Below are 14,184 nucleotides of genomic sequence, written 5' to 3'. Positions count from 1 at the left end.
AAGCACTTAGAAGCAAAAAATAAAAGACGAAGTTTGTTAGTTGGTAGGCTAAGAAGCACTTAGAAGCAAAAAAATAAAAGACGATTCTCTGTCTAGTGTTTGGCACAGAAGCACTTAGAAGCAAAAAATAAAAGACGAAGTTGTTGGTTGGTAGGCTACAAAAGCAAAGAAATAATAAAAGAAGATCTTGTTAGTTGGTAGTCTACAGAAGCAAAGAAACTTAAAGACATTTCTTCTCAGTTTGGTACTGAAGAAAAATAACTTTGACATTCATTGGCAAGAAAGAAAATTAAAGGCAATCCATCTGTGCTTGAAGATTCAAGTCGAAGAATCCAAGCAAGTTTTGTGGACTTTAGGACTTCATACTCGTACAGATACGGTATCGTGCATTTAAATTCTTTTTTGTATTTTTTACGGTCTTTGCAGTTAAGTTTTTTATAACTACTGTAATAATTTTGTGTGTTTGTGTAACTTAATTTTTTAATTGTAAAATTTAGCCCCAACATTTAATATGTCTACACTCGGTGGCGACAGGGACTCGACCGCCGTCGACTCGACTGAGTTTAAGCCTGATGATGTTCTTTGCAGTCGGGCAGGCCATTCTGGGGAGGGACCCATTAACGATGAGGCTAAGTCAGTTTGAGAGGCCCGGCATCTTAGACGGGATATTTTGACTCAAATTGGGAAACTTTCTGTAGCCCTAGGTTCTTTGAGTGATAAGCAGGAACTGTTAATTTTTAGATCTAAGTTATCTACTTTAGAAGAGGAATTACGGCATTTCCATGCTCTCTTGAGTAAAATTTTTAACTCTGCAATCTTGGCAGAACTTCGTGATAGGGTAGATCCCGAATTTAACTCGTTAAAAAATAACTTCGAACAAAAAGAAAGTGAGTTCTCAGATAGGTTGGATGCTGACATACATCCTGAGGATAGCGCCTCAAATGTAAGCACTAGGATGTCTGAGAGCTCGTCACGGATAGTTGCACAAATTAACCTACAGCTAAGACGAGAGGAGCTCCAGATCCAAGCCGAGGCCGAAGCAAGAGCTGCTGAGGCCATAGCGAGAGCTGAGACCATACGAGTTGAGGCCGAAGCAAGAGCTGCTGAGGCCATAGCGAGAGCTGAGACCATACGAGTTGAGGCCGAAGCGAGAGCTGCTGAGGCCGCCGCGAGAACTGAGGCCATTCGAGCTGAGGCTGCCGCGAAAGCCGAAGCGAGAGCTGCTGAGTTCGCACTCAAAGACGCACAGTTGAGGGCTGAACAACGTAAGGAGGTAGCTTTAGCTGAATATCGTTCTGAGTTGGGCTCCCGGCGTAGCTCTAGGAAGGGCTCTTCTAGGCATTCCAGAAGTGAACATCAATCGCAGTTTAATTTACCTAACCTTTTCCAGACGCCTGTTCAATCTGTAAGTGGACCTGTACAATCCACATGTTTTCCAGCTGTTTCAGGAGGTCTCAGGGCCGCGGCTAAGGGTCTTCCGAAGGCTGTAGAGCCAAGGTCTGCAAATTACAACCGAACTCCTCCCCCAGAGCGTACAGGTCACGGGGCCGCCATTAGCAGTAATGCTTTGCCCCCTTCAAAGTTTTCTGAGCCGCTAGTTGCTGATCGCCCAGCTACACGTAATTTGGGTGGTTGTGAGAGGCGTATCGTGTCTCCTGATTTTAACGTGTTTGAGGATCGTGATCGGGCTGTGCATGTGACTGAGCCCACTCAGCCCCTTAAGGGATATAGCTTGTCTTCTCCCGCTAAATCGAGTTCTCAACAGCAGGATTGCTTTTTTGAATACCAAAATAGTAGGACGTTCTTCGATAAGGCGGCCTTGATTGGTTACGATGGTAATAATATGCCATTTGTCTTCTTTAAAAATCGTGTTACGGCCTTGATGGCAGCTTCGCCCTTTAAGGGAACTCGTTTGACTTTGTTGCAAGCAGCTTGTGTTAGAACAGCTGCGCAAACGATTGTTAATTTGGTTTCTGACACCCCTGGCTTGTCAGAGGAAGACAGGATAGAAGTGTCGTTAGCTCGATTGTCCCAGCGTTTTGGGGTTCGTGGAGGTCTTTTCGCAGAACCAGAAATTAGAAAGTATCGCTATGGTAGCAAATTGACTTCGACCTCTTCCAGTGATCTGAAAGCGTTTAAAGATGAATTATCGCAGTGTTTGCTTTACGCGCAAGCTTATGGTCAGCGTGACAAATTAGAAGGACGTTTTGTTTTGGATTTGGCTAAGCGACTCCCGTTTGACGCTAAGCAGCGTTATCTTGACTTTTTAGGTGATCAGTATGGTAGCACTGAGGAACCTACCTTTCAGAGTTTGTTTGATTTTGTAGTACGGGAGGAAACGCGCAAGTCGACTGATTTTAGCATTATGCTAAAAAGTTTGGCAAAGGAAAATTGCCTTCATGTCCGGTTAGGCAGACGTCGGTAAAACCCCATGATAATGTGATTTCAGGGAGTTCGCAGTACTCGACTGCTGTTGGCGCACCGCGCGGCGGTGTGGCCAGACGTAGTGACATACCGGCATGTTTTTGTTGTTCGTCACGTGGTCAAGTTGAATATCATTTTTTGTCTAATTGTAAAGAATTTTTGCGCTTGACACCTAAAGGTCGGAGAGATGTCATTGTGAAAGCTGGAAAATGCTTGAACTGTTTGCGCCAGCATATGGTTAAGGACTGTAATCATGCAAACAACTGTCGTCAGTGTGGGCCTAACAACGATAGGAAACACTATTTTCTTCTGCATGATTTTTATGTGACGTCACGTGATTCTCTGGATTCGGTCGGTAAAGATGATGCTGGTGCCAGAGTTCCTGTGCGTAATGTTAAGATTGGAAATGTTAAAGCAGCCTTTAACCGCGTTACTGCTGCTCGTGTTTTGAATCCAATGACTGGCAAATCGAAGTTGGTGTATTGTCAGCATGATCCTGGTTCGCAGTTGACGTTTGTTTCGAGTGATTTGGTGTGCGAACTTGGTCTTAAACCGTATGATAAAGCGTCGTTTAAAATGGATACTCTGGCTGGTCAGAAACCTACTTGTGCTGACCTTGTTAAACTCAACATTCAGTCGTTAGAGACGAATGAACCGTTTTGTGATATAACTTCGGTGGTTAACCCAGCTTGGGCTGACGATGTTAAAACTTTACCACATAAGCAGGATTTAAGTAGTTTCCGTCATTTTCATGACGTGAATATGTTTCATTTGAATGATTGTAGTAGGCCTACTGTAGATGTACTGATTGGCAACGACAACGCTTATTTGATGTGGGCTAAAGAAGGGCGTGTTGGTGAAAATCGTAGTGAACCGCATGCTTTACTCACTCCTCTCGGTTGGTTGGCTTGTGGTGGTAAGTCACCCTTAGTTGAAAGCGTTGCTGAAGTGTGCAGAGTGCAGACGTCTTCAGAGTCGGATGTCATCTCTGGCTTTCAGCGTAAAATTGAGTCTCGTGATATGGAAATAGCAGACCTGAATAAAGTCATTCAGGATTTGACTTTGCAAAATGAAACCTGTGAATTGTCTCGCAATGATATTTTGGCTAGAGAACTTGTCGAACCGAATATTGAGTTGAAAGATGGTCGATTTGAGATACCTGTTCCGTTGAAGGAAGATATTGATCTACCTAACAATTTTGTGTTGGCGTCAGATAGAGCTGCTGCTTTAAGAAAGAAAGCTTTAAAACAACCTGAACTTCGTGATTTCCTTACTGACACCATGAAAGATCTTAAATCTAATGGCTATATTGAGCGTGCGGGTGAAGCAGGAAATGTCAAGGGATTTGAATGGTATTTACCATACTTTGTGACGTCACAATTAAAAAAGCGTATTGTTTACGATGGCAAGTCTGAACTTCGAGGAACTTGTGTTAATGATGTAATGTTTTCGTGTCCTGATTTGTTAAACTCTCTGGCAGATCTCTTGGCTGGATTTCGGCTGAGTAGATTTGGTTTCGTGGCCGATATGACCAAGTACTTTTTTCACATTTTGGACTCTTCAATACGCAAGCCCAATTTCATTGAATTGCTTACGTACACCAGCAGTGCCGTTCGGATCGTGAACGAACGCCCTTTGGTACCTTTGAGTGACGACCCTAGGGATTTTACTGTCATCACCCCTGCCTCACTTTTGACCCCATACTTAGACCCATACTGTGCTGTTGGGCAACCACATGATCGTGACCAATTAAGAAGGGATTATCGGTTCAATTTGTCACTTTCTCAGCAGTTTTGGAGTAAATGGATCGATTTTTACTTGCCAGGTCTTCAGGGCCGGAAAAAATGGCTAAAAATGGCCGAGAATTTGGAGCCTGGTCAACTTGTAGTTGTAGGTTCTCTCCAAGACATTGGTAAACGTGGGAAGTATCAACTTGGGAGGGTGCATGAGGTAGTTCCACAAATTAGGAAAGGGAAGCCTGTGGTTCGTAGAGCCAAAGTTGCCGTCTGCAACTATGATGAGAGTACGGGGAAAGTGAAAGTAGACTACGTGTTGAGGGATATTTCGTGCCTCGCCCCCGTAAAGAACACCTAAGTGTTAGGGTTTGAGCCTGGTTTTGTCTGCGGTGGCCGACCCTTGTCTGAGCCCGGAACAGTCAGTTATTATCGCAACTATTGTATATAGCGTCACTTTAGCGTGTACCTATGGTACCAATTTCATGTATCGTCGTGTTTATTCTTATTGCTGTTCATTCTTTGCATGCCCTTTGTATTTGTCTATTAACTTAAACGTGAGTGATTCAAACAATTAGTGTATCATGTGTTTTTATTCATTGGCTCACAATTGTCGTCAATTCTTTTTTAGTTATGCCATGTCAGACTGTCATAACTAGGGGCCGCTATGTTCCAGACAATGGTTCACCTATTCAAACGTCATATAAAAACCGTTCAAGTCTACTGAATATTACGTCATGGAAGTTGCTAGAAAATGTGCCAAAATTGCACCATCGTTCATAGACTTGTGTCAAACCTGTTTGGACCTGTTTGGGCCTGTTTAAACAGGAAATATTACATCAGCTTTAAACACCTGTTTGAATGACTTCATAATTGTCTTTCATTATTGCGTCACAGTTACTTTCTACGTGAATTTGAGATATTGATATCTATTCTGGTCATTCGTAAAATGATTGTTTGAAAGTTGGCCGCACATTTAACTGTTGGCTTAGTGCTTGCTAGCTGGACAAAGGTTCCGTCTTTTATCCAAGTAATCTGTTCTGTAGTGACAGTTTTTCACTGGTGTACGGCGTTGCACCCCCCTCGTTTTCGGTAGCCTCGGGCTAATTTTACAGAAATACAGTTTGAAAAGAAGTTCAAGTGTGTGTTTCTTCGGTCATTATATACAGACGAACGGATTCGGGAACTTTATGTTAAAATTTTCCCAAGAAGAGATTATGGTTTACCGCTGTGACCATTAACCTAAACCTTTTCTGACAAATGCACTGACTTTTGACAGCTAAAAATATCAGTGATAAGATCTCTTGCATTATGTCACAAATGATCTGCAGGAAGCATCAATGACAAAGTGTCTAAGACCTTACAACACACGAAAAGAATACTTCTGTTTCAACATTTATAAAGCATATTCATCGTTGTTAAGCTATCAGTTAAAAAAAACATGTTTAAACAAGCTATTGGCAATAGCTTGCATTAGTAAATTACCACAAACAAGGTAATGTATGTTCTGAATACTGCCATCTTGTTTTTGCCAAAATTTCGTCAACCCATTGAGTGTGTACAAGAATAACCAGTAAGCCTACCGGTATACTAACATCGTAGGCTACCTTCCATAAAGGGCACTTCCATAAAAGGAAAAAGAAATTAACTCATCTACATTATGTCATGTATCAAATTGCATTAATTCAATGTTTGTTAGGTCTACTGCCACAAACATGCCTGAGAATGAAAAAGAAAGTGAAACAACGTAGGCTATAAGGCTTTGCAAAAAACATATGCTGCTGCCAAGCACACACACTTAGGAATTTCAGCACACCAATAAAACCAATTTTACTAGTTTAATGTTTTTCAAGAGCACTATAATGAAACTAAGCTGCAAATTGTAAAAAATTTGCAACTTTTTCAGAAAAATATGAAAAAAAACCAAAAAACGCGTGTTTTTTTGGCCCAAGATTTTTTTGAAAAAAAACACGTTTTTTTAAAAAAAAAACGGTTCGTTTTTTTTGCATTTACAACTCTAGTAACTGCAATGCGTACTTTTAATCTCTTTGCATTAAACTAACCCTATTAGACGTGGAAGCAATGTTTTAGAAAGAGTTAGTTTTTGCTGGGGAAACCAGAAAGGAAGAAATTGTTTGCCATACAGCAGCAAAGTAAGATTAATGTGTTTCTAACAAGAACCCCAGACAGCAAACCATTTCCTATTTAACGTCTGCAGACTGGTTTGCTGTGTGGGTTCCTTCAGAAGTATTGGCTCAGTTCAAACTAGATTACTTTGAATGTTTTGAGAATGTATACTGAACACATTGACAAAGCAAAGAGAGGGGTGGCGAGTGCAGAAACTTGTTTGAAAAGATTCGTCAATAATGCAATAGATTTCGTCGTTTTGTTGACTGCTCAATGCGGATACTATTGCCCCGCCACACAGAGCACAGTGCTGTGAACGGAACAACGACAAATGCCAATTTTAATCTAGATAAAGTGGCTAGATCTTTGTATCATCTTACTGACCTTTGTTTTGACTCAACAGCAGGTATACAATTCATTGGACAACAGGCTCTACTGAACAAAACTTATGCATTTTTAATGAATTAAAAAGCTGTGTTTCGACTTTCGTGAATAAACTGAAACTCAGTTTAACCTCAAATAGTTGCTTATAATATTCATCATCCATTTTGCTTCAAAGAAGCCTGGTCTTCATCCCAAAAGAGGGAGCAAGTCTTTTAGGCGCAGACAGCTAGGCGCCGGTCAAAAAGGTGCGCACACTGTGGCGTCTGGATATTTAGGTGCAGAGCACTGTGGCGCCCGTCCATTTAGGTGCTATTTCTAGTAAAATCTGCAGATTGTATCAGCCTGGCAGGTAGGGCAATGCTTTTCACATAGCTTAGCTTATATTCAAGCGGGTGGTAGGCTTGAGTGAAGAGTAACTTAGTTTTCCGTCAAAACCCCTAGGTTTAATAACGAGCAAACTCGCGTCATTATGCTTGCAAGTTGTAGTCAGGGTTCATATGCCCTATAGAAATGTATTCATGTAGTAGAGCGTTGTCTCATATGAACTCGCCACACGACCAATCCATCCCGACTAGAAGTAATTGCAAAAGATAACAAATTAAGTAAGGTTCCATCTGGTTGCAGCCTGTGTTCAGGATGCATAGCAAATGTCCTTTTGAGATGTGCTAATATCAAGAGTAGTAGAGCGTTGTCTCACACCTCATCTCCACACGCGCATTAACAAAACAACATATTTTTCTGTTCACTAACATTTTGTGTGAAAACATTGCCCTACCTGCCAAGCTGATACAATCTGCAGACTTCACTAGGAATAGCACCTAAATAAACGGGCGCCACAGTGCTCAGCACCTAAATATCCAGACGCCACAGTGTGCGCGCCTATCTGACTGGCGCCTAACTGTCTGCGCCTAAAAGACGTGGACCCCCAAAAGAGCAGGAAAGACCAGTTTCCTGCAGCAACTTTACCATCTCTCTCTGTTGTTGGCATCTTCAATTTTCAGGTTTCTTTTTGTCTCCTCATCTTTCACGGTGTCATCCCACGTTTTCTTTCGTCTTCCTTTTCTCATTTTTTCTATAATTCTAATAGTCTCAATCGCTACATCCCACGAACAAAATGCACATGCTGTGTATGTTCCTTATTGACTGATTGACATCCTTGAGCTGCATATAATTCAACATAGATATCACATTATGTAGAAAGGAGAGAATTAGGCAGTTAGTGAATCACAATTGCTCGCTGTCCTAGTGAGTATTCACTATTCAGCCCTATGCTGACTGCTGAAAGAACGCTCCTTTCTACATGATGCATTTGTATACCCTAACAGCTTGCTGGACGCTGCTGTAGTTGTTTTCTTTCTACAATGGAAAAAGATTAATTTACTGGTAAAGACGGTGGTCGATAGTCTGTGGGATAAATTAGTGGTGCGATATTGATGAGCCTAATGGACAAAACATGTGTCTGCCGCTGTCAATTCTTGCTACAATCGGCTGCTGATGATATATACAGCATCTCATATTTTCAACAAATTCATGTAGGTACCAAAAGAACATGAGCAAATTCTAATGTAAATTTCTTTTTCTAGTGCACCTTATTCGTCTGAGGGTCTATCGTATTCTTTTTTTTTTTCGCTGAGACTTTTCGGTCATTTGTCCAAAATGACTTAAAAAAATTCGGTCAATTTTAATTATTTCGGCCATTTTTAGTCATTTTTGGTCATATATAGTCAATGGACTATATTATATTTTTTCGGACATTTTGACCAAATTTACTATATTCTTTTCGGACATTTTGCTAAAAAATTGGTCAATGACCGATAAATGACAAAAAAAATAAATCAGATCATATTTACCACCCAAGATTGATAATATTTCCCAGACTACACTGAAAGGTTACCAGAAACTCACCAGTCTTTGGTTTAATCGTCCAAGACATGCGAAACTTTGTTCATAATATGATTGCTGATAGAGACACAAAAATTTACACCCCTGTCCATTTAATACTAGTAGTGAGTGCAGGTTAAACGTCTATTCAGATGAATAATTGAGAATAGTCTTGGAAACAGTCGTAAACGATAGAATGCACGTGAATTAGCGAGGTAAGAAAGATAATGCTCAATACAACTTACATAGGCTGGTAATTCTGGGAGAGCAATTGCAACATAGGAGTGACAAGCTCTTTGTGGTGGAGGAGCGTATGCTGAGCTTGACTGATGAGCACTTCGTAGACTTTTAACTAAAATATAAGGAGCTTTAATTCCATAGCAGCACAGTACAGTTAAGGATGGCAAGTTGGCAACCTTTGCATTCAGTGAAACATGTTGTACCTACTACAAAATCATGACAAGAAACACAAACCTTAAAACTACAAAATGTTTCAAATTAAAAAATGATAATAAAACATTGTATCATTACCAGGTTAAGCATAATCTGTTCCTTGTGGGTAGACGAACTTTTCCACCATTCTTGCAGCTTTTTGAAAACATTTTGATTGATGGTGTAATCTAGAATTGGCCCAAACAACTCACCTGCAACGAGAGATTACAATTTGTTTTACTGTGCAATCACATGGTAACTATTCATTAAAAATAAACAAGATAATGAAAATCAGATACAAAAAGCAATGGAAGATTATTTTACTAAGAAAATGGGCAGTTCTACCCGACCTTCACCACAAGGCAAAGGCAGTTGAGAACTCATTAATGCATCAAGGACGTATGATCTGCTAACCATATTAGTGTACTAGTATATATATATAGCTTCTACAACCTACACTGGCTGTGAAATCCCAAATATTGGTAGCTAACAGTGAAGCTAGTAATAATAGCAGTTAAGTACGGTATGTGGGGGTATTTCAGCCTTATCAGAGCTGATAAGCCTAAGGTCTTTGCTGTTTTGCCATTTTCACACAAATGAGAAAGTGTACAGGGTGACGGGAAAAAGAAGATATATATACAAGATACTGTCTGTAGATAATCAACAATATTTAATTCTTAACAAAACATTTTGCTTAGCCATATAATAGATCACAGAGTATCACCACTAAACTAAGTTACTTAGTAATAGTTAGGGTGGTCCAAAAAAAATTTTTTTGTAAATGTTAATGTCTCACCCTAAAATATTGTTACCATTGATGAGAAAATGATATATGTGAATTTTCATAAAGATTGGTTGATATTTAGGGGTTGCTACCGGGGTTCAAAGTTTTGTCGTTTGCCCCCATTTTAACGTTTTAAGAGGATGTGATACAGATATGATACGGTACAGTAAAAAATATGGTACAGTGCCATGGCATATTGCAAGAAAAATACAGTTTAATAATTACTCTATATAGTCTGTTTATAAACTCATGTACGTCTGTATTACGAATTATACTAACTGGTCTACATATATATACAAAATGTGCGACTTTGTATACTTGTGTTTAAAGTTCAGAGACTAAATTTGACAATCAATAACAGCTTTAGAAGACAGTAAATAAACTACATGTACAAATGTACATGATGTAAACTAATATACATAGTACATACATAGTTATTACCCTCTAAACCAGGGGTTCTCAACCGTGGCCTTCGGCCCCCCAAGGGGACCACAGAGCGTTCTCAGGGGAGCCACGATAAAAAGCTTCATTAATAAATTATAACATGTATTGATGAATTATAACAGAATTGTGACACAAAAAACACTCATGTAGGTGTTAGTATCGTAAAGCTAGCTAAAAGCATGTTTTTTCATCATATGTTCTATCTCACTGCATGTTGCATCATCTTTTGTGATTGTAGCGTAACAATTAAGGATACGCTTGATTTACTAGCGTAGTCTATTACGAAAAAGAAAGCATTAAATCATTCGTTAACTGTTTTTATTGATTTCAATTCATTGTTCTTTAAACAAATACATTTTTATTTTGCTCAAGGGGCCATGGTCTTTTAGAGCCACAGTCTGGGGGGCCATGACTCAGAAAAGGTTGAGAACCACTGTCTAAACCCTTGACAGCCTGTTTCACCCTAAAAGGGTAATCATCAGAAAGTCCTCCTTTTAGGTTAAAACAGGCTGTCAAGGGTTTAGAGCAGTGGTTCCCAACCTTCTTGACCTTGCGGCACCCTATCGAAGAGATAAATAGTTTGCGGCATCCTGGCAAAACTGGGTCAATTTTATGAGATTTCTGTATTTCAAGTAACTGTATGAAATAGCACAGAATGAGTTGTACAGTATAGCGCGCATAAATAAATGTATTTATTCAAAATTTAGTGTGAAATTTGGGCTTGACTTCTTGCACAAGTCCCTTAATATCTCGAGGCACATTCGACAAAGCCACCCACATTTCTTCCTCGACTATAAGCAGTCGTTCTCGTTTTTTTAGTTTTAATGTTCGTTTGTACGGAAAATCCACTAATTTGGAGACCCAATTGTAATCGCAAAGCAATTCACAAAATATATTCATATAAGTATAAAGCAGTGCTCCGCAACCGGTGTGCCGCGGGATAACTATCATCAGAACATACTTTTTGAAAAGAAAGGAGTTTTTATGTTTTAAAAATTCTCGCTTTACCACTGCAAGACAACTCAAACTCTAGCTAGACTTCCCACAGTGCATTTATGATTTTTTTGCCTCACATTGAAGTTTTCGCAATGGGAAGGCTGCCTTAGTTTTAAAAAAGGCTGGTTAACGTGGTAGTGCGTTTTTAGAAGTCAGGCTAGGTCATTTTGAATTGTCAGTTAGCAGTGTTTAATGAAAAATTTCGTAATATTGAAAGCACAGCTATTAAGTGTAGTAGCCAACGTTTTGTCAATGGCGAGTCCATAACAAACGAGTAGCCTAATTATTTTGCAAAGAACTTCCAGCCAGGAACGAACGACTGGCCAGGAAATTTTTAGAGTGACCAACGAGTTTTTCATAACCCATGGTATCCATTGGAATAACTGCATCAACGTTTGCACAGATGGTGCTTCAGCAATGGTGGGCGAAGGAAGAAGTTTAGCTGCATGGGTAAAACGTCAAAATCCAGCCATTCAACTTATGTATTGCTGCTTACACAGGGAAGCCTTGATGATCAAACATTTTACAAGGGAGCTGACAGAAACAATGAATGACTGTATCCAAATTGTTAACTTTATTAAAGCAAGAAACAAGCGCAAATATCTCATTAAAAAGATGATAGTTATTTTTTACATTTTGAAAATGTGTCGGCCGAATTGTGCCGCAAAATTTTAAAGAGTTTTTAAGTGTGCCGTGAGTAAATAAAGGTTGCGGAGCACTGGTATAAAGAATAAATCAATTATAACTTAGCCTTTTCTCGATTAGCTATGTAGGCTATCGTGTTTGTATGCGCAGGTATGGTATCCCCCATGCAAAAGTTTCTATTTTATAGTGGTTCGCAAACAATCGTGCAATTTTATAATCGTGCTGGGTCACACAATCCGATAATCCATCACTGCAATTTGACTTTGTGCGCCGTGAAACGCAAAATAAAATCATGAAACCTGGCAATAATGATGCGTTTCAAACGTTTTTATGGAAAAAACAGCAACGATTCAAAATCTCTTTCACGCTGTTATTCCTGGGCGAGAAAACAAAGGCTTATTGTGGATTAGAGTTAAAATAAATAAATAAATTCCACACTTAACGGGTTAAAGTTAAAATATCTCGCGGCACCCTTGAGCATTGCAATTGGCACCCCGGTTGGGACATTGCCGAGCGTGGAGTGGCGTTGATCACGGAATACAACACATTACACACATGTGACGAAGAACAAAAACAGTATCTTTTGCGTGTCGTCGCCGATCACCGTCAGCGATATCCAGACTGCAGTAGAAAGACCCTCGCGCAATAATTCCTGTATGTAGTTTATTTGTTGTATTCTAAAGCTGTTAATGAATGTCCAATTTAGTCTCTGAATTTTAAACACAAGTATACAAAGTCGCAGCGGTGACGCGCTCGCTTTCCATTTATGCAATCCTGGTTTGACTCCCGGCTTATACTGGTTGTTGACAAACACCACCCACGCCCACCTCTACCCAGGGTATAATATATTGGGTGGGCGTAGTTGCTGAAGTAAAGGCGGCCGAGAGAAAGGAACTGGCCACCCTACTCTCGTTAGTGCCGAAGGCTTAGTATAATGAGAACCTCATCCCTCGATGCTTGTATTCAAGTATGGGACTCACCTTTACCTTATACAAAGTCGCACATTTCGTACATGTACACCAGTTAGTATAATTCGTAATACAGACACATGAGTTTATAAACAGACCATAGAGTAATTATTAAACTGTATTTTTATTGCAATATACAATGGCACTGTACCGTATTTTTTACTGTACCGTATCATATCATATCCTCTCGAAACGTTAAAATGGGGGCAAACGACAAAACTTTGAACCCCGGTAGCAACCCCTAAATATCAACCAATCTTTATGAAAATTCACATATATCATTTTCTCATCAATGGTAACAATATTTTAGGGTGAGACATTAACATTTACAAAAAAAGTTTTTTTTGGACCACCCTAGTAATAGTGTTAACAAAAGTTAAAATACCAGAGCATTGTTCTTCAATAAGTAAAAAAATCATTTGTTCCAAAAGATTGGCAACAGAGTCAACATCATCAGCAGTTATGTTTTCGATTTTTGGAACCGATGTTTCTTTTGTGGGGATAAACGCTGCTACGGGACTTGTTGCACTGATGATGCCAGAAATCTATGAAGAAATGTAAACAAAATGTGTTGTTATGTACAGATACATGTATTCCAAAAGATATAAGCCAGTTTTTGATCTTTATGACATGATCTGAATCTAGCATAGCCTACTAAAATGCCGTTAGAGCCAAAGGAAGTGAAACAGGAATGCCAAAAAACCATAGCAAAATTAAACCTCTAACTCTTATTAAATCACTTTAACTAGGTGGCAAATCAACCTCAAATTCTATATAATAACAAACTTTCCCAATAAAAGATTCTGTTCAACCTTATTCCAGTGGTCTTTAAACGCAGTAAAACTTGTTGCAGCTTCTGGCAAAGCTTTTGTAGGCAGACTTGGTGGTTCATCTGACTTTTTCAACTTTTTAAACCAATCCATGTTTCTGTGAAACAGGTTATAACACTACGGAATCACCCATCACTAACTATTCAATTCCATCTTAAATTTTCATCACATCAGATACATAATAGACCCAGCCTAACCTAATCAACAAACAAACAATTCATTTAATGAAAAAGCAATCCTTGCAGCTTCGCATACACGTAGGCTAGAGGCTTTGAATCACCAACACAGGCCTGGTCAAGAAGATTGACAGATAAGGTTTATATATCATTTTGATGAAGTGTTATCTATGATTTATTCTATCTGCTAGTAGCCGCTGAATGGAGAGCTGTCCTGGAGAACCATGAAGTTCACTTCAATTTTGAAGGTTTTTCTATTTATTAAGGTAGGCGCTTTACCAACTGAGCTACTAGGCAACTGACTGTAGGCTGACATCCATTCCATAATACCCAGCCAGCAAATCGGTCATTTCTAATGCT

At 39.4% G+C, this 14,184-nt stretch overlaps 1 protein-coding gene across 1 annotated transcript in view; it reads right to left on the bottom strand.

Annotated features, from left to right (window-relative positions):
• Nucleotides 1–13,741, bottom strand: part of LOC145782858 (FHF complex subunit HOOK-interacting protein 1B-like) — a 39,990-nt gene extending 26,249 nt beyond the window's left edge. The window contains exons 1-4 of the mRNA XM_082594623.1: nucleotides 13,631–13,741; nucleotides 13,204–13,363; nucleotides 9,081–9,193; nucleotides 8,795–8,901 (exon numbers count right to left, since the gene is read on the bottom strand). Of these exons, the coding sequence (XP_082450749.1) occupies nucleotides 8,795–8,901; nucleotides 9,081–9,193; nucleotides 13,204–13,363; nucleotides 13,631–13,741 (491 nt within the window). The remainder of the gene's footprint in view (nucleotides 1–8,794; nucleotides 8,902–9,080; nucleotides 9,194–13,203; nucleotides 13,364–13,630) is intronic.
• Between the last annotated feature and the right edge of the window lie 443 nt (nucleotides 13,742–14,184).

The sequence above is a fragment of the Aplidium turbinatum genome, chromosome 14 (genome assembly GCF_918807975.1).
Source record: "Aplidium turbinatum chromosome 14, kaAplTurb1.1, whole genome shotgun sequence".
NCBI lineage: Eukaryota > Metazoa > Chordata > Ascidiacea > Aplousobranchia > Polyclinidae > Aplidium > Aplidium turbinatum.
This window is presented reverse-complemented; position numbering and strand designations above follow the sequence as displayed.